Below are 25,335 nucleotides of genomic sequence, written 5' to 3'. Positions count from 1 at the left end.
CCATTGACTTTGCTTGTCAGAAGTTCGCAAAAGGGGATCACATGACTTTGGGACACTCCAACGGTCATAAATATGAACCCGTTGCCAAGCATCTTGGAATTTTGATCATGTGACTATGGGGATGCTGCAAAGGTTGTAAGTGTGAGAAATGGTCATATAAGTCACATTTGTCAGTGCCATTGTAACTTTGAACAGTCACTAAATGAACTGTTGTACGTCAAGGACTACCTGTATTCTGTTAGAACATCTGCAGAACTGGGCAATAGTTTTGAAATAAGTTAGAAGTAATTCAGACCGAGCATGAGGGAATACAAACATAGCCACTGCAGCTCTTTAAAGCAGCCGCATCTTTTCCAGGGAAGCAGGCAGGTATTGCATTCATGCCGAAAAGCACCTTTTTGGAACTCAGCCTGTGTGAATTACACAGCCATAGTCACCTGTTCAAAACTTGGTTTGTGTTTAAATATTAACAACAAAGTCACTGTTATCAGCCCAAAGAACAGGATATAACACCAGGAATATTGAAGTAGCCTGCTTGCCAAACTGACAAGAGTTCTTACGTGATATAATACAGCTGTCAATCGCACATACCGTATTTTTCAAAGTATAAGACGCACCTTAGTTTTTGGGGAAGAAAATAAGAAAAAAGCTGATTGGCGGGTGAATCGGCCTCCCGGAATACCCCCAATCAGCTGTTCCCAGAGGTGAATTTTAGCAACAGGTTCGTTGGTTGTGAGCTCTGTGCCTTGCTTTTTTTCTTTTCTGACTCTGAAACTTCTGAAACTCCATTTAAGAAAAAACTTTTTTTCTGCCTCTGAAAGCCTCCGAAACAGAGCTTCAGAAAAAAAATCCTCTGATACTTCGTTTCTTTTTTTCTGAAGCTCTGTTTGGAGGCTTTTTTTCTGAAGCTTCTTTCAGAGGCTTTTTTTCTGAAGCTCTGTTTGGAGGCTTTTTTTCTGAAGCTTCATTTCTGAGGTTTTTTTTCTGAAGCTTCTTTCAGAGGCTTTTTTCAGCCTCTGAAATCTCAGTTTGAGAGGCCAGGCGGGGCTACATTCAGAGTATAAGACGTACCCAGATTTGGTGGGGGAAGGTGCGTCTTATATGCTGAAAAATACGGTATATGAAAAATATTGCTGTACATGTATTTTATAGCTTCATTTCGACCTCGAAGGTAGATTCAATTTGCACTGAAGTCAGCAACTTGCTTTCTACAGACAAGAGCGAAAGCGAAATCAAGATTGTTGATCTGTTCCTTCCCACTCTTTTATCTTCAGATGGCAACATTTTGTTGAAATACAGATTCTGTCGTCATTTCCCCCTCCTGCTGCATGTCATTATCTGCTAAGAGCTTCCAACTGAGCATATTAGTTTTACACTTAAGCACACCAACTCTCAACCTTTTAAGAGTTAATGCCAGATGATGTAGAAAAGTGACAACTTCCATGGTTTCCAGTCTTCTGCTAGATCAACAAAAGACAGGAGCATTTAGCGAGGGAAGAGATTTTTTTGATTGATATACCTTTTACTCCAAGACGCTGAGACTCCAGAGCTACACATGGAATCAGTTTCATCATTCAGCATATCTTCTAGTTCGCCATCTTGTCCACTCACAATCTCGTGCTGTAAATGTTCAGGTATCTTCTCCTCTGTGGAAGAGAAATATATATGTTTATAAGCATGGATTTTGTGGTAGTCGTGAGAAAATTGTGCCTTCTATTTGGTAGTCCTCGACTTACAGCCATTTGTTTAGTGTGTCAAGGTTCCGACTAATGAACCGAAACAAATTTGCTGACTCCTATGACAGCGAAGATGAGGGCGAAGGTGACCTGATGACACTTTTCAATCACTAGTGGGAGAGCTGACTGTCAACTTCGAACTGAATCTGGCAGCAACCATTTTTCTGTTCCTTAGTTGCCACATAGAGGGGGAAGAGGGGAAGGAGGTTGGAATGCCTTACTAGACACAACAGAGAGCTTTCTCTTGAGAACCAAGGTCATCTCTACTGGCAATGGATAAGGTCGGGGAAGGAGTGCCTGGAGAGCCCACCAATTGACCTAATTGGCCAACGTGATCTGTGACACTTATGGATGGGGTTCATCCGATTGCTTGGGTTCATTAGTTGGAAACCTTGACATAGTGACTGTCTGAAGTTGTAATGGCACGGAAAAAAGGGAATTATGGCCGTTTTTCACACTTCTGATTGTTGCAGCATTCCCCACTGTCACATTATCAAGATTCAGACACTTGGAAACTGGCATTTATTTATGATGGTTGCAGTATCCCAGGGTCATGTGATCCCCTTTTGCGATCTTCTGACAAGCAAAATCAATGGGGAAGCAGATACACTTAACAACCATGTCACTAACTTAACAACTGCAGTGATTCACTTAACAACTGTGGCAAGAAAAGTTGTAAAACGGGGCAAACCTCACTTAGTAACTGTGTTGCTAAGCAACAGACATTTTAGGCTCAATGGTCATCATAGGTCGAGTGACTATTATTACTATATTATTATTAAAAGCATGGATTTTGTGGTAAAAATGTACAAACTGTGCCCTCTATATATGTATTATGATTGGAACTCTAATCCAAAACATGAAAAAGACATCATGTGGCTTGGATGGCATGAATTTTACCTCATTACTTTATTTGAAATGCCTGCCGGCAATGTCAATAATGAAGCCCTGTGTGACATTTTCCTCAATTATCTGCTCATAATGAAAAGGAAAGTTGGAAGTTTCTTAGTGACATCTCTGTGGACAAATTAATCAGTCCCCTTGATGGCTAGCTTTGGTTTAGATTTATAACTATACAGCAATTCGCTTCTTCCTCTCCCTAAAAGACAAATCCCAAAAGGAAAAAAACAACCAGGTAGATAAATTCAGGAAGGACAATTCAATTCAATTCAAACCTTTATTGTCAATGCACAACCTGTGTACAATGAGATTGGATAAGCCCAGAGGTGGTATTCAGCCGGTTCGGACTGGTTCGGCCAAAGCGGTAGCGGAAATTGTGGGTGGGCCCGCCTCCGCCTCCTCCCCCGCCTCCGCCCCAGCTCTATGCCATCCTATTTAGGCATGTTTTTGAGTCCGGGCGCATATGCGGACAGTGCATGCACCAGCAAAGCGCATACATGGAAGGCTGGGCGTATGAATGGACGGGATGCGTGCACGCTCACATTTGCGAACCGGTAGAGAAAGTAAGTGAATACCACCCCTGGATCAGCCTCTGTTAGTGCAGCACCCCCAAACACAAAATACATCTCAATAACTCATAAGTGAAAGAAAGAAAAAAACCCTAATCCAATAGATCATACTAACGGACACACAATCCCATACACATATATGTGCATAACATTACATTCAGGGGTGAAATTCACTTACCTTCGCTACCGGTTCGCAAATGTGAGCACACATGTGCAGAGCGTCAAAAATGGGACGTGATGACATCCGGGCAGGTGGGCAGAGCCTCCTGTAGCCGCTGCTACCGGTTTGCCCGAACCGGATAGAACTGGCTGAAAACCACCACTGATTCCATTATATTTATTTATTTATTATTTATTCAAGTATTTTGTCGCATTTCTATGCTGCCCAACTCCCAAGGGACTCTTATATTACACCAGTATAGATATGTTGCACGTTGTGCTGGCTGGCTCTGCAAGTCTATCATACTAAATAGTTACGGTGTTACGTTGCATTCAGAAGTCTGACAGCCCCACATATAGAAGCTATTTTTCAGCCTGTTCATTCGGCTGGCTATGCTTCTATATCTCCTGCCCGATGGTAGGAGAGTAAAGAAGTGCTGACCGGGATGAACCTTTGAGATTTAAAGCAATAATCCATTATAGCTGTATGTGACTGAGAAAGTTCATTTCTGATAAGCAAGAGGACTTTCAGAGAAGCTTGCCTTCCATTATTGATGTTTTAGAAATAATTACCTAACTATTGCGTATCTGCGGGTGACACCTTGAGCATTAGGTTTAAAGCAGGAGAGGGCAAATATCTGCCTAGAAACCCCTTGTTTCAAATTATGAGAACCTTCTCCGATCAAAGCTGCTTAAAGTTAAAAATGTCCTGCCATTCTGGATAAGAAATGTTCAATAGTGTAGGCCCTAAAATAGGTTTAACATCAGGAGTGAAATTTACTTACCTACCGGCTTGCAAATGTGAGCACGCACGCCTCGACGCATGCACAGAACCTTCTGCTCATGTGCAAAGGGTAAAAAAACAAAACATGATGAGGTCTGGACGGGTGGGCGGAGCCTCCCACCACCGGCGCTACCGGATCATGCAATCCGGATAGATCCGGCTGAATTTCACCATTGTTTTAACATTCTAAGAAAAAAGCCAAACCCTTTTTGTTCTCTCCCTTCCCTTTAAAGGCCCAATTATTTCTGGATTCTGCATCCATATCTTGACCATTGTGCTTCCTGGACATCCAAAAATGTAAATTGAGGTCTCCAGCATGACATCTTCTCAAACCAAATAGGCTTACCTGTTGCTCCTTTGTTTGCAATAAATAACCCCTTGTCGCCTTTTCTCTTCATTTTCATTTTTATTCCAGCGAACAATCCTTTTCTGAAAACAAACAAACAAATAAATAAACAGGAGGAGGAGGAGGAGAAAGAGCAAGAGCAGGAGGAGCAGGAGGAGGAAATCAGCATTGAAACAAGAATAACAGAGTTGGATGGGACCTTGGATGCCTTCTAGGATGCTCAAGCAAGAGATCCTGCACCATTCCAGAAGTGGCTGTCCAGTCTCTTCTTAAAAGCACCCACACCTTCCGAAGACAAGCTGTTCCAATGGTTAATTGTTCTCACTGTCAGGAAATTTCTCCTTAGTTCTAGGTTGCTTCTTTCCTTGATTGGTCTCCATTCATTGTTTATTGTCTTGCCTTCTGGTGCTTTGGAAAATAAGCTGACCCCCTCTTTTTTGTGGCAGCCCCTCAAATACTGGAACATTGCTATCATATCACCCCCTAGTTCTTCTTTTCACTAGACTGAAGGTAAAGGTTCCCCTTTGCATATGTGCTGGTCGTTCCTGACTCTAGGGGGTGGTGCTCATCTCCATTTCAAAGATGAAGAGCCAGCACTGTCTGAAGACATATCCGTGGTCATGTGGCCGGCATGACTAAATGCCAAAGGCGCATGGAATGCTGTTACCTTCCCACCAAAGGTGGTCCCTATTTTTCTACTTGCATTTTTTATGTGCTTTCGAACTGCTAGGTTGGCAGAAGCTGGGACAAGGAACGGGAGCTTACCCCGTTACGCGGCACTAGGGATTCGAACCGATGAACTACCAATTACCAAACTTTCGATTGACAAGCTCAGCGTCTTAGCCACTGAGCCACCACTGAGCCACCATGTCCGTCAATAGTCTAGTCCCGTGATGGTGAACCTATGGCACGCGTCTTCCAGTCCCACCCGAAATTGGGAAATGGACCGTTTCTGGCCTCTGGGGGGGGGAGGCAGTTTTCACCCTCCCCAGGCTCCAAGAAAGCCTCTGGAGCCTGGGGAGGGAGAAAAACAGGACTACCGAGCCCACTGTGTCAAAAGCAGGGGGAGCGCGGGGGGTCATGCGTGCATGCGCGGGGGGGCGGGGCGCATTGAATTATGGGTCTGGGCATGCGCATGCGTAACCCCCACACACTCCCCCTGCTTTTGGCATACAACGGCAAAAAGGTTAGCCATCACTGGTCTAGTCCCTCACTAGATTAGACATATCCAATTCCTGCAACCCTTCTTCATATGTTTTAGCCTCCAGTTGTCTAATCATCTTTGTTGCTCTTTTCTGCACTCTCTCCAAAGTCTCAGCATCTTTTTGATAATATGATAACCAAAACTGGATGCAGTATTCCAAGTGTGGTCTTAGTAAGGCTTGATAAAGCGGTATTTGTACTTTACGTGATCTTGATTCTATCTCTCTGTAGTAATTCTAGTAATTGTAGTAAATAAAAGACTTGTAATTCTTTTCAACAGGATTCTAGTCCGCCTCTTCAACATGCCATTCCATTCTTCTTCCATTCTTTATTTTCTATTTTCCCCCCTCATTCCTCAATATTTACTCAATGTTCCATTCTCAATAAAGAAATTCAGTCTTTGCTACACTACTTTTGACCATTCTATACCTCGGCATAAAAGGGATGTGGTGGCTCAGTGGCTAAGATGCTGAGCTTGTCGATCAAAAGGTTGGCATTTCAGCGGTTCGAATCCCTAGTGCCGCGTAACGGGGTGAGCTCCCGTTACTTGTCCCAGCTTCTGCCAACCAAGCAGTTTGAAAGCACATAAAAATGCAAGTAGAAAAATAGGGGCCACCTTTGGTGGGAAGGTAACACTGTTCCGTGCGCCTTTGGCATTGAGTCACATGACCACGGAGACGTCTTCAGACAGTGCTGGCTCTTCGGCTTTGAAACAGAGATGAGCACCAACCTTTACCTATACCTCGGCATTTTTTAATGTTTCTTTTCTTTTGTTTAATTTCTACTAAACTTTTTTAAATAATACTTTTACATTTTATTTCCAAAGTTAAAATATTAAAAAAGGGAATGAAATATCATTAATATCTGCTGGCCTCGCCTAAAGCTTCTCCCTTTTAAGTGTAAATTTTAAATTTTAAATCTTTACTGTATTTAAAATATGGGTATTTTAAATTATGGGTATCAATTCAGCCAAATTTATTTAATTCATTTTATTCGATTTTAAATTTTGTATATGTATGTGTTTTATTTCATGGCTGTTCACCGCCCTGAGTCCTTCGGGAGTAGGGCGGTATAGAAATTCAATAAAATAAATAAATAAAATAAATAAATAATATCTCAGCAAAAAGCATAGAGGACAAAACAAGTATCTTGCTGATCGAAGGTGCTGATTCCCAACTATACTAAGAGCTACCCACCCAGCTGAGCCTTTTGCTTTTGGGGCAACTCAAAGCACATTTGCAGAACAAATGGCATGTTTCTGCAAAACAATTGGAACACATGCTTCCAATCCCACCATCTCAGTTCCCAAGAATTAGAACAGCCGGTGCCTGAGCAGTTCTTCCTAATGTTGTAAAAATATGAAGAACATGCCCTGATGATTAAAAATAGAGGAGCTGAAACAGATGCAGCACGGTAGCACAAATCCCTCTCTCTGTTTCTATTTATTTTTTTATTTACTTGATACAATTTAGGCACCACCCAACAACTGACGACACTTGGCAGTTTAGCCTTTAAAAAGGAGGAAATAATAGAATAGACAAACAGATCGTGTACATACAGAAGGAGGAAAAAAAAAACATACACCTTAAGCATACACAGGTGCTCCCGACAATCTACTCCATGATTTGGGAGAATGAGTTTGAAATACTTTTTCACATCTCTCTTAGTTTTTCTGAGGAAAACCTTTGCTAGATCAATTCTTGAGTGCAACCGGGTTGCCCACGGTTCGCACCGGTTCTATAGAAACGGTAGTAAAACCGGCGGGAGACCCCACCCACCGACCCCAATGTCATCAAAACGCTTATGTGCGAGTGAAGCGAGCGTGTGCGGCCCCGCTGCAAACCGGTAGTAAAGGTAAGTAGAACCCACCCCTGAATACAACTCATCTGTCTGGAACCCGCACTGCATATCGGACATTGATACAATTGAGAGAGTCCAGAGATATTTCACGAGAAGAGTCCTCCACTCCTCTGCTCACAACAGAATACCTTATGCCACCAGGCTTGAAATTTTCAGTTTAGGCAACTTAGAACTACGCCGCCTTCGGTCTGACCTAAGCGTAGTACACAAAATTATCTGCTACAATGTCCTACCTGTCAATGACTACTTCAGCTTCAACTGTAACAATACAAGAGCACACAATAGATACAAACTTAAGGTAAACCGCTCCAAACTCGATTGCAGAAAATACGACTTCAGCAACAGAGTGGTCAATGCCTGGAATGCACTACCTGACTCTGTGGTTTCATCCCCAATTTTATTTTATTTTATTATAATTTTAACCTTAGACTGTCTACTGATGACCTCACCCCATTCCTAAGAGGTCAGTAAGGGGCGTGCATAAGCACACCAGCATGCCTACCGTCCCTGTCCTACTATCCCATTTATTCATATCCATTTCCTGTATTCATAATCATGTTTATACTTATATCTGTCATCTTATACATGCTTGACAAATAAATAAATAAATAAGAATAAGAATAAAACACTCAAATACCTCAAACCCCATTTTTCGTTCAATTTGTTGCACAATTTAATCAAAAGTCAAGCAAACAGTAATGGATTCATATTGCTGGGATATCTGCAAAAATCTACTGTAAGGAGAATTTGTAATCTCCAGGTACAGTATTTTTTTTAAAGCTGCTTTAAACGAGTATGTGCAGATCTTAATCGTTTTCATTATTCTGCCTGTATCTTGCATTATTGCTTCCAACTGTACACCGGAAGCAAGTTTTAATGTGAATAAAACTTCTTCCAAATGTTTTATTATGTAGCAAACAAAAATGTGATTCGCCAACTGGAAAATAGAGCTGATTATGGGTTTCTGCATGTGCCTTTTAGATGAATACTAAATTCTATAGTGTTTTTCAATCTCAGCAAGATGGTTAGCTGGGGAATTGTGGAATTGAAGTCCATACGTCTTAAAGTTGCTGTGATGGAAAAATATTGCATCCATTCCATCACTTATGGACTTCAGGACTAGTGCATAGCTTCGCTGACTATAAAAAGAAAAATAAATCAAGCAGAAAAATATATATTGCTGTTTTAGAAAGCGTGTTTCCTTAATTTTAGTAATGTTAAATACTACTTTTTTAAAAATGTAGCATTTATTTTTCTTAAAGTTCCTAGAGTTTGCAAATTCAAAACATATAGGAAATATTTAGCCTACTAAATTTATTACAGGTAGTCCTCAATTTACGACCATAATTGAGTCCAAAATTTCCATTGCTGAGCAAGACAGTTGTTAAGTGAGTCTTGCCCCAGTTTATAACCTTTCTTGCCAAAGTTGTTAAATGAATCACTGCAATTGTTAAATTAATTACATGGTTGTTAAATGAATCATACTTCCCCACTGACTTTGCTAGTCAGAAGGTCACAAAAGATTATCACGTGACTGCGGGATACTTCAACCGTCATAAATACATGCCGGTTGCCGAGCATCCCAATTTTGACCACGTTACCATGGGGATGCTGCAATGGTCGTAAGTGTGAAAAATGGTCATCTCAGTTTTTTCAGTGCTGTTGTAACTTTGAGCGGTCACTAAATTAAAGGTTGTAAATCAAGGACTACCTGTAGTCATTTGGGGATTAAGGGTGTTTCCAAAAGGAAGCAAAATGGTAGTTCAAGGATTAACTGTTGAATGCAAAAACATGTCATTGTGAGGTAAATTAGTTAAAACAGGAGTATCAAACTCAAGGCCTGGGGGCCGAATCCGGCCTGCGGGGTGCTTAGATCTGGCCTGCGGGGCCGCCCTGGAAACTGTGAAGGACCGGCTCACAGTGCCTCTGCAAGAAAAAACAGAGCTCTCAAGGGCTGCACACAGCCACTCGAGCTCCGTTTTTGCTGGCAGAGGGTTGTAGGAGGCCATCGCAGCTGAAAACGGAGCTCGAGAGTCCATTTTTGCTGGCAGAACGCTCAGGCCACCACATGCGCTCCCTGATATAAGTGACATCATGCTGGCCATGCCCACCCTGGCCCCCTGAAGTCAAACACAACCCTGATGCGGCCCTCAAATGAAATCGAGTTTGACACCCCTGCATTAGAACAAAGCTTATTTGTGAACAATCCAGCTGTTCTTCCCATTGTCCTCCTTCTCCTAAACGAAATTCTACAGATCAAGAATCCTAAAATCTACGTTGAGTGGTGTACAGCCCTATTTAATTCGTATTTCCACCATTTATTCCAGGAAGTTGGAATATAATAAAAGTCACAATTTATTAAATAAACACTTGAAAAGGAAGAAATTCCTTATGACCAAGAGCATATATGTTCATATTTAAATACCTAATTACCTAAGGTTTGGTAAATGTTAGCAAGATGTAGAGATTGTTTTTCAAGTAACTTGGTCAGGTAAATTGGAAAACTTAGTTATTTACTAATTCAGAATATATTGTTGCAGATACTGTAGATATAAAAATAAATCCAATCCCTACATAAGTAGATTAAAGCTAAGCTCCATGGCTTAGGGCCGGGGTACTTACGGGACCGCCTTCTGCCACCAATAGCCTCCCACCGGCCGGTTCGCTCCCACAGAGAGGGCCTCCTCAGGGTGCCGTCGGCCAGACAATGCCGGCTGGCGACCCCCAGGAGGAGAGCCTTCTCTGTGGTGGCACCTACCCTTTGGAACAATCTACCCCCAGAGATACGAATGATCTCCGACCTCCGGACTTTTCATCGGGCCCTAAAAACTTACTTTTTTCAGTTAGCCGGTCTGTCTTGATTTTATGGTAGGTTTTAAAATTTGATACGGATTTTAAATTGACAAGTTTTAAATTACGGGCCAAATTTATTTAATTATTTTAAATCTATTTTTAACTGTAATGTTATGTATAAATGTTTTTATTTTGGCTGTTCACCGCCCTGAGTCCGAAAGGAGAAGGGCGGTATAGAAGTTTGAAAAATAAATAAATAAATAAATAAATAAATAAATAAATAAATAAATAAATAAATCAACCCAGTCTTAATGGGCAGTTCAAAACTTAAGAAAATGGCTAGAATGGAATACAGTGAGAAAACAAATTATTAAATTTATAAAGTAGTAAGGCTGGATTCCCACATGTTAACCCTTGCTTTTTTAAAACCACAGTTTACTTAGTAAATTTCAATTACCGGTTCACCAACATTTTAGTTATAAATCATAATTTAAAAGCCACAACGGTTGAATTCCCACATCCCAAAAACCAATCAAGGACAATATTTGATTAAAAGGCATCCAGAGTCATCCCCTGCTTGCTTGAAACAAGTTTATCTATATTTAATGAAGTTTAGTCCTAAATAATTACCCAGTGGGATGTAATCATCATTAGATACACACAGCTATGAAGAAGTCGGAATAACTAAGGAAGCATTGAATAATTCTCAAATTCACCTGTGGGATTCAGGGCTGTTTCCTGAAGACTCCATCTTCCTTGTGAATGGTTGTCTTTCTTGCCTGGTCTTTTACATCTAGCACAGGTTCTCCAAATTAATATATATTTGCATTTGAGGATAGTTCTGCCTCTCAGTGATAGGTTAGTGAGATCCGAGAACACCTCCCTAAAAAGTTTAACCTGCTTCTTGTGCAAACAACAGGCTTCCTCAGGTTGGTTCAGCTGGAAGCTTGCATTGCATTCTTCAAACATTAAATATATAATTTTCAGCCAAACTTTTCTGCCTGTCCATGTTAAATACATAGGGTTAGGGTTAGGTTCCCATGAACTCAGTTCATGGTTCATGAATAATGAACTCAGAGAGCAAAATGGATGTTGCCAATGAATCAGCAGCGCATCGGTATGTTTACAAGTGGGCTGAGTTTTTCAGATCAGTATATTTGGAATTCATTACTAAGGAATTCATTTTCTTTTCTGAGTTCACGGGGACCTAACCATAACCCTAAGTAGGCTTACCCATCAACGAGTTTCCCCCCTATATTTAACCTGGACAGGTAAAAAAGGTGGGCTGAAAATATCATCTGCCTCCTAAATGTACCGATGCGCTGCAAATTCATTGGCAACATCCATTTTCCTCACTGAGTTCATGGACTTAACTCTGACCCTAAGTAGGTTTACTGTCCAATGCAGTGGTGGGTTTCAAAATTTTTTACTACCAGTTCTGTGGGTGTGGCTTGGTGGGCGTGGCAGCGGAAGGATACTGTAAAATCTCCATTCCCTCCCCACTCCAGGGGAAGGATATTGCAAAATCCTCATTCCCACCCCATTCCTGGGGGAAGGATATTGCAAAATCTCCATTCCCACCCCACTCTGGGGCCAATGAGAAGTGGTATTTGCCAGTTCTCTGAACTACTCAACATTTTCGCTACCGGTTCTCCAAACTGCTCAAAATTTCCGCCACCGGTTCTCCAGAACTGGTCAGAACCTGCTGAAACCCACCTCTGCTCCAATGGGATTTTACCCATGTAATCAACATGGACAGGTAGAATAGGTGGGCTGATAAACTATGCCCCCTCCTAAACATATTGACATGCTGTGAATTCATTGGCGACATCCATTTTGCTCTGCAAGTTCATGGGGACCTAACCCTAAGTGGGTTTATCTTCCAATGGGATATTTTCCATGTAATTGATATGGACAGGTAGGAAAGATGGGCTAACAAACTATGCCCCCTCCTAAACATACTGATGTGCCACAAATACATTGGCGACATCCATTTTGCTCTGTGAGTTCATGAGGACCTAACCAGGTGTGGGATTCAGTGGTGGGTTGTTCCCGGTTCGCACCGGTTCTCAAGAACCGGTAGTAAAAATTTGTAGTAGTTCGGAGAACCGGTAATAACATTGGCTGGCCAGACTCCTGAACTGGTTCCCAGCCCAGTCGCCGCTCGCTTACCCCGCCCATCTCATCAGAGGCTTTTTTTTTTTTTACTTTTAAAAGTATTTTTTCTACAACCTCTTCGGCCGAAAAAATGCTTTTAAAAGTTTTTAAAAAGTGCCTCTGATGATTGCGCGGCTCAGCTGGGATCGTCAGAGGCTTTTAAGAGCATTTTTTTCTGCAACCTCTTCAGCTGAAGAGGTTGTAGGAAAAAAATTGCCTTTAAAAGCCTCTGGCAATCCCAGCTGAGTTGCCTGATCATCAGAGGCTTCCAAGAGCATATTTTTCTGCAACCTCTTAAGGTTGTAGAAAAAATGCTTTTAAAAGTTAAAAAAAAAAGTTGGCCATGCCCACCCAGTCACATTACCCCCCCACCAAGCCACACCCACAAAATAAGCCACCCCCACAGAACCGGTAGTAAAAAATTTTAGAACCCACCCCTGGTGGGATCCCACTCGTTTAACAACCGGTTTGCTAAGTGCGTGCACACATACGCACTTCGGAGAAAACTCACCTTTTGCATTGCTGCCGGCAAGGAAAACAGCTGAGGTGCGGCAATCCACTCTGCTGCACCAATCAGCTGGCTTAGGAAACAGAAATATAGGTGAGTATAACGCAGGGGAGGGCAGGCGGGCCCATTTCAAAATCGGAACAAACCGGTTTGCTCACAGCTGATAGCCAGAGCTAACGGTTTGCCCAAATCCGTCTGAACCAATAGAAACCCACCACTGGACCTAGCCCCAACCCTAAGCAGGTTTACCTTCCAATGGGATTTTCCCATGTAATTGACATGGACAGGTAGAAAAGGTGGGCTAACAAGGGCGGAGGATTTCGGACAATACCGGTATGACAAAATCGCTCAGATCCGGGGGGATTTGGACTCTGACTGGGTAGATCAGGGCAGGGTGATGAGGAATAGTCTTGAGAATGTTATCTGGGAGGAGTTTGATGCTGTGACTCCCGATGATGTGGACAGGATTTTGGGGAGACTTAGTGCGGCCACATGTTTATTGGACCCGTGTCCCTCCTGGTTGGTACTGGCTTCCCGGGAGGTTACACGAGGCTGGCTCCAGGGTGTTATCAACGCTTTGTTGAGTGAGGGTTACTTCCCCACCGCCTTGAAAGAGGCGGTGGTGAGGCCTCTCCTCAAGAAGCCGTCCCTGGATCCGGCAATATTGGCCAACTACCGTCCTGTCTCCAACCTTCGCTTTATGGCGAAGATTGTTGTGAATGTGGTCGCGTGACAGTTTCCGCAATTCCTGGAGGAAACATCTTATCTAGATCCGTTCCAGTCGGGTTTCAGGTCTGGGCACAGCACGGAAACGGCATTGGTCGCGTTGGTTGATGATCTCTGGAGGGCTCGGGACAGGGGTTGCTCCTCTGTTCTGGTCCTGTTAGACCTCTCAGCGGCTTTTGATACCATCGACCATGGTATCATGCTGCACCGGCTGGAAGAGTTGGGGGTGGGAGGCACCGTGTTACGGTGGTTCTCCTCCTTTCTCTCTGACCAGTTGCAGTTTGTGTTGGCAGGGGGGCAGAGGTCGACCTCGAGGCCTCTCATTTGTGGAGTGCCGCAGGGATCGGTCTTCTCGCCCCTTCTGTTCAACATTTATGTGAAGCCGCTGGGTGAGATCATCCGTGGCTTTGGGGTGAGATACCACCAGTACGCTGATGACACCCAGCTGTACATCTCCACCCCAGGCCACCCCAACGATGCCCTTGAAGTGATGTCCCAGTGCCTGGAGGCTGTGCGGATCTGGATGGGGAGGAACAGGCTCAAGCTCAACCCTTCCAAGACTGAGTGGCTGTGGCTCCCAGCATCCCGATATAGTCAGTTGACTCCATCACTGACTATTGGGGGCTCGCAATCTGGGAGTCCTCCTGGATATGCAGCTGTCTTTGGAGGAACATCTGACGGCTGTAACCAGGGGGGCCTTTTGTCAGGTTCGCTTGATTCGCCAGTTGCGGCCCTTTCTTGATCGGGATTCCCTGTGCACAGTCACTCATGCCCTCGTCACCTCTCGCCTTGACTACTGCAACGCTCTCTACATGGGGCTCCCCTTGAGGAGCACCCGGAGGCTCCAGCTGGTCCAGAACGCAGCAGCGCGAGTAGTGACGGGAGCAGCATGGCGCTCCCATGTAACACCGCTCCTGCGCGAGCTGCACTGGCTCCCGGTGGTCTTCCGGGTGCGCTTCAAGGTGCTGGTTATCACCTTTAAAGCGCTCCATGGCATAGGGCCTAGCTATCTTTGAGACCGCCTGCTGCTACCGACGACCTCCCATCGACCGGTGCGCTCCCACAGAGAGGGCCTCCTCGGGGTGCCATCAACCAAACAGTGCAGGCTGGTGACCCCCAGGGGGAGGGCCTTCTCTGTGGGGGCACCTACCCTCTGGAATCAGCTGCCCCCAGAGATAAGGAGAATCCAAGACCTCAGTGCCTTCCGTCGTGCCCTTAAAACCCATTTTTTCAAGCAAGCCGGGCTGGCTTAAGAAGAAATTTTTAAATGTTTTAAATGTTTTAATTGGTAGTGAGTTTTAATTGGGCCAAATTTATATATCTTTTAATTGTTTTTTAATATTTGTACTGGCATGTTTTTTAATTCTGGCTGTACACCGCCCTGAGTCCTCAGGGAGAAGGGCGGTATAGAAATTCAATAATAAATAAATAAATAAACAAACTCCTAAACATAATGATGTTCTGCGAATTCAATGGCAACATCCATTTTCCTCTCCAAGTTCATGGGGACCTAACTCTAACCCTAAGTGGGTTTACACTCCAATAGGATTTTGCAACGTATTTAACCATTTAACCCATGTAATTGACATGGACAGGTAAGAAAGGTGCGCTGAAAAACTCTGCCCCCTCCTAAACATACCGATGCACTACAAAGCCATTGGCGACATCCATTTTGCTCTCCAACTTCATGGGGACCTAACCCTAACCCTAACTCAAGGGAGACATATCACTAAAAGAGAATCAGTTCGGTGTAGTAGTTAAGGTACCAGATTACAAACCAGGAGACTATGACTTCTACTCCCACCTTGGGCATAAAATCAGCCAGGTGACTTTGGGCCAGTCGCTCTTTCTCAGCTCTAAGAAGGAGGCAAGAACAAACCACTTCTAAGAAATCTTGTAAAAAAAAAACCTGCAGGGATTAATCCAGGCAGTCACCAGGAGTCCAAAACTGACTCAAAGTTGGGGGGAAAAAATGTTAGCATCTAGACTATTTTGCCTTGTTCATTGTCTATTAGAAAAGCATGAATTCAGACCTGTTCACTGTCATTCCACAACAAGAAACACAGAATAATGGATTTAAATTGCGGAGAGATGGAGTCTGAAGGCTGGGGGAAAAAACAGTAACTTCCTAACAAAATGCGGCTTTTTATCCAGAAAAAATGGGGTTCCTCTTTATTAGACAGCTGTCTACATCTTTGGTCTTTTAGGATTTTTAAAAAACAACTCGGTGATTCCATCAGTTGACGGGAGTTATTCGAAAGAACGGAATGAGATGTCACGGCAGCGTTGCAATTATCTCTGCCCCCCCCAAAAAATTCCTGGTATTAAGCAGATTATAAATCAGTCAAATTTACAATGATGAATTAATCCCTGCCATTCATCACCATAAATGCAGGTGAATCTCATCCTATTCTTTTATATTCTTCCCCTCTGTTTTTGCAGAGTGAGAGAGGTGAATACAAAAGTTGAACAGAAATTTCTTTGTTGACAAAGGAGGCGTTTCATTAGGCGCCACAATAAATTTAAGTCGGGGTTCCACCTAGCCAAAAGTCACGGGCTGTGAAATTGAAAAACTTTGTCACGAAATGGTGCTCCCACCCAAAACTGAAAGACGAATCTCAAATTATGAATGTCTGAGGAATTCTAGATTGCATTACATCATAGTTCTGAAACATCTTTTACCTGTCTGACTAAACTACAGCACCTCTGGAAAAATGGTGTTTACTTTTATTAAAGTAAGATATTATTGATTAAGAAATTAATCTAGCTGTATACCAGAGGTAGTATTCAGCAGGTTCTGACCAGTTCTGGAGAACCGGTGGCAGAAATTTTGAGTAGTTTGGAGAATCGGTAAATACCACCTCTGACTGGCTCCACCCCCATCTATTCTCTACCTCCCCCGAGTCCCAGCTGTTCGGGAGAAAATGGGGATTTTGCAATATCCTTTCCCTGGAGTGGGAAGGGAATGGAGATTTTACAGTATCCTTCCCCTGCCATGCCCACCAAGCCACACCCACAGAACTGGTAGTAAAAAATTTTGAATCCCACCACTGCTCTATACTCTATACATGAAAGAAAGAAAAGCCATCGGATCTACTAGATCAGTAGTCCCAACCTTTGTGGTTTGGTGGCCTGGCAAAGGGTGGGGAGGAGAACCAGGCCACGTGAGAGATGGACCAGCGGATACGCACATGTGAAATTCAACTTGTACAAGCGATGGGCCAGCAAGCATGTGCATGTGCAACTTGTGTAAGTTGAGCTGTGCATGAGTGTGCACACGTGCCAGCCCACCAATTGATTGGGAAGTCAATGGTTCTCCAATTTACTCTAGAACAAGAGATTGTCCCAGCAGGATCAGAGAAAACATTTACATAGTCTAGTCTTCCCCACTGCAGACACTTCGTATGTGAATACTTCAACTTCAACTTCAACTCTTAGAATTCCCCAGGCAGCAAATGGTCTATTCCAGAGGTGGGTTTCAGCAGGTTCTGATCAGTTCTGGAGAACCGGTAGCATAAATTTTGAGTAGTTTGGAGAACCGGTAGTAAAAATTCTGACTGGCCCCGTCCCCATCTATTCTCTGCCTCCCAAGTCCCAGCTGATCAGGAGGAAATGGGGATTTTGCAGTAACCTTCCCCTGGGTGGGGTGGGAATGGAGATTTTACAGTAACCTTCCCCTGGAGTGGGGGTGGGAATGGAAATTTTACAGTATCCTTCCCCTGTCATGCCCACCAAGCCATGCCCACCAAGCCATGCCATGCCACGCCCACCAAGCCACGCCCACAGAACCAGTAGTCAAAAAATTTTGAAACCCGTCACTGGTCTATTCCACTAGGTAAAATTCATGGGAAAGCTAAAGCAAAGCATCTTATCAGTCAATAAATTTGCATTGAAGCTCTGCTTCAGTGCTCCTGAGGGACAGTGATGAAATCAAGACTACTGTTGTCATTTCTTCTTTGTCCATGTCATATATACCATGAAATATATCTACTTCTCCCTAAGTCTCCCAAAAGAAATTTGACACCTACAAGATGTTTAAGGTCATTATGAGTAGACTTGTAGATTAAATTATTAACCTATCTCAGTCCATCCCTAAATGAAATAAAGGCTAAACCAAACAGATATTTCTGGTCTCTGGCATTGCCATCACTTTTGATTTAAGGGGACATCTGTCATCAGCACTATTACATTGCTGTGAAAAGACAACTGAAGGAAAAAGAATTTGTTAACAAACAAGTGCTGTATAATGAGCCATCTCTTGACATTGCTGTGTTTTTATCTCATCCAATGGGGAAAGTGTCAATATTCTTGATTTTCGAGTGAGCCAACTGATGAGTAAGTCAAGGGGGTAAGATAGAGCTAAAGGTTTATAGATATTTCAAATCACATTGCACAAATATTTTGAAAATGAAAAGAAGGACTAGATAACAGTGTTCAATATTTAAGAGGTTGCCATAAAGAAGAGAGAGTCAACTTAAGCTCCAAAGCACATGAAGGCAGGACAAGAAGCAATGGATGGAAACTGATCAAATTTCCTGACAACTAGAACAACTCATCAGTGCAACAACTTGCCTCCAGAGATTGTGGGTGCTCCAACACTGGAAGGTTTTAAGAACAGATTGGATAATCATTTGTCTGAAATGGTATAGGATTTCCTGCCTGAGCAGGGAGTTGGACTAGAACCGTGATGGCGAACCTATGGCATGCGTGCCACAGGTGGCACGCGGAGCCATATCTGTCGGCACGCAAGTGTTGCCCTAGTTTAGCTCCAGTGTGCATGCGTACGCCAGTCAGCTGATTTTCGGGCCTTTTGGACCCACCGGAAATCGGGAAATGGGCCATTTCTGGCCTCCAGGGAGGGTGGGGAAGGCTGTTTTGGCCCTCCCCAGGCTCCTAGAAAGCCTCTGGAGCCTGGGGAGGGCAAAAAACAGGCCTACTGGGCTCACCGTGCCATCATGGGCCAAAAGTGGTGGGAGCGCGGGGGGGGGGTCGTGCGTGCATGCATGGGGGCGGTGCACATTGAATTATGGGTGTGGGCATGCGCACACTCAACCCCCTGCACTCCCCCTCGCTTTTGGCACGCAACGGCAAAAAGGTTAGCCATTGCTGGACTAGAAGATCTCCGAGTCCCTTCCAATTCTGTTATTCTGTTCTGTTAAATGTCTTTGATTTCATCATCCTTATTTAACGGGAAATCAACTTCCTGTCAAACAGATGAGAAACATACTCCAAGTCCCTTCCCTTAAGTATTATCATATTTCTCGTATCATTATCATCTATAGCATGTTTATTCAGGGTTGTTTTTTTTTTCCACCTCAGTTTCCTGGACTCTTCAGCAGAATCCAGCAGAAAACAAACCTCTTTCTTATGGGAGGCCTTGAAAAGGTTATTCTTCTCACAAGCTTTGATGTAGGATGAGGCTGGAGCCCATCCGTGGTTGTATGGGACAGTGCTGCCTTGGGATGCCATAAGTTTTTATTGGGCTTTATTTTGAGGGTTTTCTATTATTTTTATTCTTTTGTCCGCCACACAGAGCTGCTGTGTCAGTATGGGTGGTTCTACAAGTCTCTTAAAATAAATAAACAATATTATTGTTTGGTGATAAAAGCAACAGCCACCATTTTTTTCTCCAGATACACGTATGAAACAAAACAGAGAGAGGGGGAGGGAGAGGGAGGGAGGGAGAGACAATAGATGATAGATGATAGAGAGAGAGAGAGATGATGATGATGAGGGAGGGAGGGAGGGAGGGAAGGAGAGAGGGGGGGAAAGAGAGAGAGAGAGAGAGAGAGAGAGAGAGTGAGAGAGAGAGAGACTTTCAGAAGACAATGAAAAGATAAGAAACAATAGTGTCTCTTTAGATTCACTTCATGTTTTAAGATGGCCAAATCTGACTGGTTATTTGGGATTGTGAATCATCTTCATGAGGTAATCTCTACATGGATCAGGTGCCCCTTGCAATTTGAAAGAACCAAAAAATCAGGATGATAAAGGACCGTAAATCCAGATTGGCCTTTGATTGTAATTTGAAAGAACCAAAAAATCAGGATGATAAAGGACCGTAAATCCAGATTGGCCTTTGATTGAAGCCCATAAATAATTTACTGGTACTCAGGATACTTGGGAAATCTGAACCTCTATGTAGATCATGTTCCTCGTGATCTATATAGAACAGTGTTTCTCAGTGTCGGCAACTTTAAGATGTACCGACTTCATCTCCCAGAATTCCCCAGCCATTTTCATATTGTGGATTTCAGCACCCATTATAATCTTCCAATGCAATACCAAGAGAATGTAAGACCCAAGAGCTTGAAAGCTGCAGCAACACATATATTTTAATTTCTAGAAGACAACAGTACATTCTTTATGCAAGTGCGTACAAAATATCCGCTCTTATTTATTTCCCTATTGCCTTTTCATTGTCCCGTTGCAAAATTACTCTGTTGCACCCCCAAGTGGCTCAGACAAGCAAAGAAAGCCAGCTAACTTTTCATGAACTTTTGCTGTTGCGCCTTCTCAAGGAAAATGTGTTAATAACTTGCCTTAGATGACAAGTGTCTATTTTATTGCTATAAATCACATAAATCACGCTCTTTGTTTCATTCAGTCTATCAGTTCTGTTTGTTTGCTATTAGCCAAAGACACTCAGTAAGTGTGAGTTGTTGAAACACTGTCAGCACAATTAGACAAAGAGGAAAAGGAGCACCTAGGGAACAATCAACATTTCCCACTAGATATATAAGGCCTTTTGCTGTTGAGGCATGACATCTCACATGCCTTTTCTTTGAATCTTGATGGTTCTTGGGGGCCTTAGGGTGGCCCCTGATACATGGCTGTTCCACAAACTACATTGGTTGCTGGTTTGCTTCAAGGTACAATTCAATGTGTTGGTAATTACCTTTAAAGCAGGGGTGAAATGCTCCCGGTTCGAACCGGATCACCCGATCCGGTAGCGATGGAGGCAGGTGGTTTGGAGAACTGGTAGCAAAAATCCCTGCCCCCACCCCCCATTGTCCAGCTGAGCCACGCAATCATCAGAGGCTTTTTTTTAATTTTTAAAAGCATTTTTTCTACAACCTCTTTAGCCGAAAAAATGCTTTTAAAAGTTTTTTAAAAAGACTCTGATGATTGCGCGGCTTAGCTGAGATCGTCAGATGCTTTTAAAAGCATTTTTTCTACAACCTCTTGGGCCGAAGAGGTTATAGAAAAAATGTTTTTAAAAGGAAAAAACCCCTCTGCTGATCAGGCAAGTCAGCTGGGATCGTCAGAGGCTTTGAAAGCATTTTTTTACAACCTCTTCAGCCGACAGAACTGGTAGTAATAAATTTTACATTTCACCACTGCTTTAAAGCCCTTCATGGCATGGATCCAGGCTATCTGAGGAACTGTCCATCCCCCCACCCCCACCCCCACTATGCCAGCAGAAAGGGCATGTTGTGGATCCCATTGTTCAAGACATTTCAGCTGGCAGAGTCCAAGAGAAGAGACTTTTCTGCTGTGGCTCCTTGAGATATCATATTCCCCAAGGTGAGATCTGATGCCTCCCATAATGGCCTGAAGACCTGGCTCTGCCAGTAGGTCTGGGGCCTCAACGAGAGTACACCATTTTGAAGGTGGCTATCAGATGAAGAGAAGATTCCCCCTCTAGATATCTTGACCATGGTGGATAAACTGAGAAGGAAAGATCTTTTCCACCCTACAGCTCCCAAAGGTGCTTTTTCAAGAGGCAATTGGACTTTCTGTTTTTTCTTTGAAGATGTTTCGCTTGTCATCCAAGAAGCTTCTTCAGCTCTGACTGGATGGTGGGGAAATTCTTCAGTCAGAGCTGAAGAAGCTTCTTGGATGAGAAGCGAAACGTCTTCAAAGAAAAACCAGAAAGTCCTCTTTGCCTCTTGAAAAAACACCCTTGGGACAACCATGACATGGATGTCTGAGAATCTCCACAGACACTCTACAGCTCCTTGTCCAAAACTCTTGTCAATGCCACACCAAACTTTGCACATATTCTACCTAAATAGTCTTTTTTTTTTCTATGCAAAGGACTATATTAGGATTAGGACTGTAAAACAGGGTAAAAGTTAAACATAGTTTCTCCTCTTTCCTCGCTCCCTTTTTCAGGAAAACAGAGTGGCGAAAGCTCATTCTTAGATTAGATTATTATTTTTTTAAAATTTGATTTATATGCCGCCCTTCTCCGGAGACTCAGGGCGGCTTACAATGCGCTAAGCAATAGCCTTCATTCTTTTGTATATTTATACAAAGTCAGCTTATTGCCCCCACAACTGGGTCCTCAATTAACCTACCTTAGAAATGATGGAAGGCTGAATCAACCTTGAGCCTTGGCGAGATTCGAACCTGCAGTAATTGCAGGCAGCTGAGCTTAATAACCAGCTTAATAACAGGGTGCCTTAGACCACTGTACTACCAAGGCTCTATTTTTTGACAATATTCAACCTCAGAAAGGGTTTCCTCTTCTCTGTTAATTTCTGATCCCCATTACAATAACGTAAAGAAGCTGCGGGTATGTCTAATCACACCCACTCTCCAAAGCCATCAGATTATATTAAATATAAGGAACCTCTAACTCTCTAGGTCAGGAGTCTCCACACTTGGCAACTTTAAGACTTGTGGACTTCAACTCCAAAATTCCTTAGCCATCTTAGTTCAAAAGTCTTAAAATTGCCAAGTTTGGAAACTCCTGTTCTAAGTGCTGCTGACCGACAGGTTGCAACATTCTTGGTCAACGTAACCAAGAATAAAGTATGGTGAGAATTTTAGTCTGATAACTCCAGGAAGTAACAGGCTTCTTTCCTCTAATGTATGCAGAGAAATCTCCTTAATAAGAAGAAAAGTATTAAGTCACTATTTTTATCACAGCCAGACTGGTTGAACAGGTGCAGCAACTTCAGCAATTCTATTATCTTACAAACCTAAAATCACGGAACTATATAGAATCTCTTAGAAGACATTTACAGTATATTAAATGCTCTCTTCAGTGTTATGCAGGTCCATTCGATAGGAAGTACCACTTATATTATGCTCGAATAACATGCTTCCTTTCAGTTAATTCAACCCCCGCTTTATTCCACCTAATTTGCTATCTTTACACAATACATTAAACCATAAACAAATCAGGCAGGCTGACTGTCTATCACAGGATGGGCTAAAAGTTTTCTTAATTGTGATACCAGCAAAGCAGAGCCACTGAGTGCATTCAAACTAAGCTGGCTACTCTAAAGCACCTACTGACCCGTGCATTCATTAACTATAGCTGCATCCCTTTGTTTCGCTACGGGTACCTTACAGGAGCCATGTAGACACTGCACTTATTACTCAGTCTTGCCCAGCCTACTTGATTCCAAATGTGAGGACTACAAGTCTCAAGAGTTCCCATCCAAGATGTTGTAGTGCCTCCTAATGCTTGTAGATGGCTAAATTGGGCCGATTCCTCTTCTGAACCTCCCAAGGCAGATTGCAATCTCAGATGCATTAACTTACTTTGCTGGCTTCTCCATGATCCTTCTGAATGCCACACTTGCTTCCCGGTAGCCCACTACAGACGGTATCTCCTGTGACTAACTCAAGGAACAAGCCATTCTTTTTCTGCTCCCGTTCATAGGGTTTCCTTGTAGTTAACTTCCCAAAGTATCAGCTGCTGCAACAGGGTGGGGCTGTTCAAACATACAGTTATTTTCAAGACTTCTGACGTTAAGTCCCAGAGCATCCAAGACCGTGCAGTTAAATGAGGCAATGCACAACTGTTTGATATTTGCTTTCGGTGAGATCTTCTACAAAACAGAAACTAGTCGCATTTCTCCAAACAGTTGCAACTTTGTTTTAAGGGGGATGACATCAGAGAAATTTGTCTATCTGCCTATTGTCTGTCTGTCTGTCTCTCTCTCTCTCTCTCATCTCTCTCATCCATCATCTATCATATTATCTGTCTATCTATCTCTATCTATCTATCTATCTATCTATCAATCTATCTATCTATCTATTTATCTATCTATCTATTATCTGTCTGTCTATATCTATATCTATCTATCTATCTATCTATCATTGTCTGTCTGTCTGTCTGTCTTTCTATCTATCTATCTATCTATCTATCTACCTGTTTATCTGTCTCTCTCTCTCTCTCTCTATCATCTGTCTGTCTATATCTATCTATATCCCACTTTCTTATTTTTGCAAATAATAAATTCACACCTTCCTCCTTCTACTTTCCCTCCACAAGCCTGTGAGGTCGGTGGACTGAGAAGGTGACTGGCCCAAAGTGAACTCAGCTATCTTTCGTGGCTAAAGTAGAAATCATAGTCTCTGGATTTCTAGCCCAGGTACCTTAACCATTAGACCAAACCAGCTCTCAATGAATTACAATGTAGAAAGACAGCAGAATCCAATCTGGGTCGGTCACCGGAACAACAGGTTTAGTCTTCCAAGCTTTCAGACTCGTGCTGGAGCCCATCCTCAGGGAACTTCTCTCTTACCAGAATGTGCACACAAGAGAGAAATTCCCTGAGGATGGGCTCCAGCATGAGTCCGAAAGCTTGGAAGACTAACCCTGTGGTCCCAGCAGGGATGAAATCCAGCAGGTTCTGACAGGTTCTGGAGATCCGGTGGCAGAAATTTTGAGCAGTTCGGAGAACCAGTAAATACCACCTCTGGCTGGCCCCAGAGCGGGGTGAGAATGGAGATTTTGCAATATCCTTCCCCCAAGAGTGGGGTGGGAATGGAGATTTTGCAGTATCCTTCCCCTGGAGTGGGGTGGGAATGGAGATTTTGCAGTATCCTTCCTCTGCCACGCCCACCAAGCCACACCACGCCCACCAAGCCACACCCACAGAACTGGTAGTAAAAAAATTTGCATTTCACCACTGGGTCCCGGTAACCGACCCAGATTGGATCCTGCAACATTATCCTGGGACACATATAGTTGCCTTCATTTGTGTATAATTCAAATCTATATTAGAAATGGGAGCAACTTTTAGAGACTATTACCGGTAGTTCATCTACTTGTGTTTTCTGCCTGCTTTGCCCAGGAGGACTGATAGGGAGCAAAGAATCACGATTGCCACCTTGAGATAGGATTGTTATTACTTGCGTAGGCAATCAATAGTTCTAAAGGGTCCAGCTTTTTTTGTACAGCTCAAATGTAGCAGATTTCTTTGTTTAAAAAAAAAAAAGGAAAGCCCTTGAAATTTTAAATACTGAAATGAGAAAGGAAAACTAGCAGCTCTACAGTATTTAGCTCTACCCGCAAGCAAGACAGGTTGAGGGGAAAAAGCAAAGAAAAAGGAAGAGAAATTTGTATCCAGCTTTTTAAACCTTTTTTAAAAAAAAATTCTAAATACACCACTATTTTAAGAAAAGGGAGCGTGCTATCTTTACTTGCCCTAAACAAACAGGAGAAGGAAGATTAACACGACAGGTGTTGAGCACAACCCACAGTCACCATTCCTGACATGAAAACCTGTTCACTTTTTATTACACCATAAAAGCAATTTAGAAGAAATCCAACACCATCCCTGGGAAACCTAAGGGATGATACCTAAGTCTGACCGGAGGCGACATAGTTCCAAGTTATCCAAACCAAG

The 25,335-nt window shown here is 43.0% G+C and overlaps 1 protein-coding gene across 1 annotated transcript in view; it reads right to left on the bottom strand.

Annotated features, from left to right (window-relative positions):
* Positions 1 to 23,378, bottom strand: part of FER1L6 (fer-1 like family member 6) — a 129,054-nt gene extending 105,676 nt beyond the window's left edge. The window contains exons 1-3 of the mRNA XM_087890886.1: positions 23,240 to 23,378; positions 4,495 to 4,577; positions 1,520 to 1,646 (exon numbers count right to left, since the gene is read on the bottom strand). Coding sequence (XP_087747012.1) covers positions 1,520 to 1,646; positions 4,495 to 4,577; positions 23,240 to 23,256 — 227 coding nt within the window. The 5' untranslated portion in view covers positions 23,257 to 23,378. The remainder of the gene's footprint in view (positions 1 to 1,519; positions 1,647 to 4,494; positions 4,578 to 23,239) is intronic.
* Between the last annotated feature and the right edge of the window lie 1,957 nt (positions 23,379 to 25,335).

Source organism: Pantherophis guttatus, chromosome 3 (assembly GCF_059756535.1).
Source record: "Pantherophis guttatus breed Tessera chromosome 3, ASM5975653v1, whole genome shotgun sequence".
In the NCBI taxonomy this organism is placed as follows: Eukaryota; Metazoa; Chordata; class Lepidosauria; order Squamata; family Colubridae; genus Pantherophis; species Pantherophis guttatus.
The sequence above is the reverse complement of the archived record's forward strand: the minus strand, read 5'-3'. Positions and strand labels throughout refer to the sequence as shown.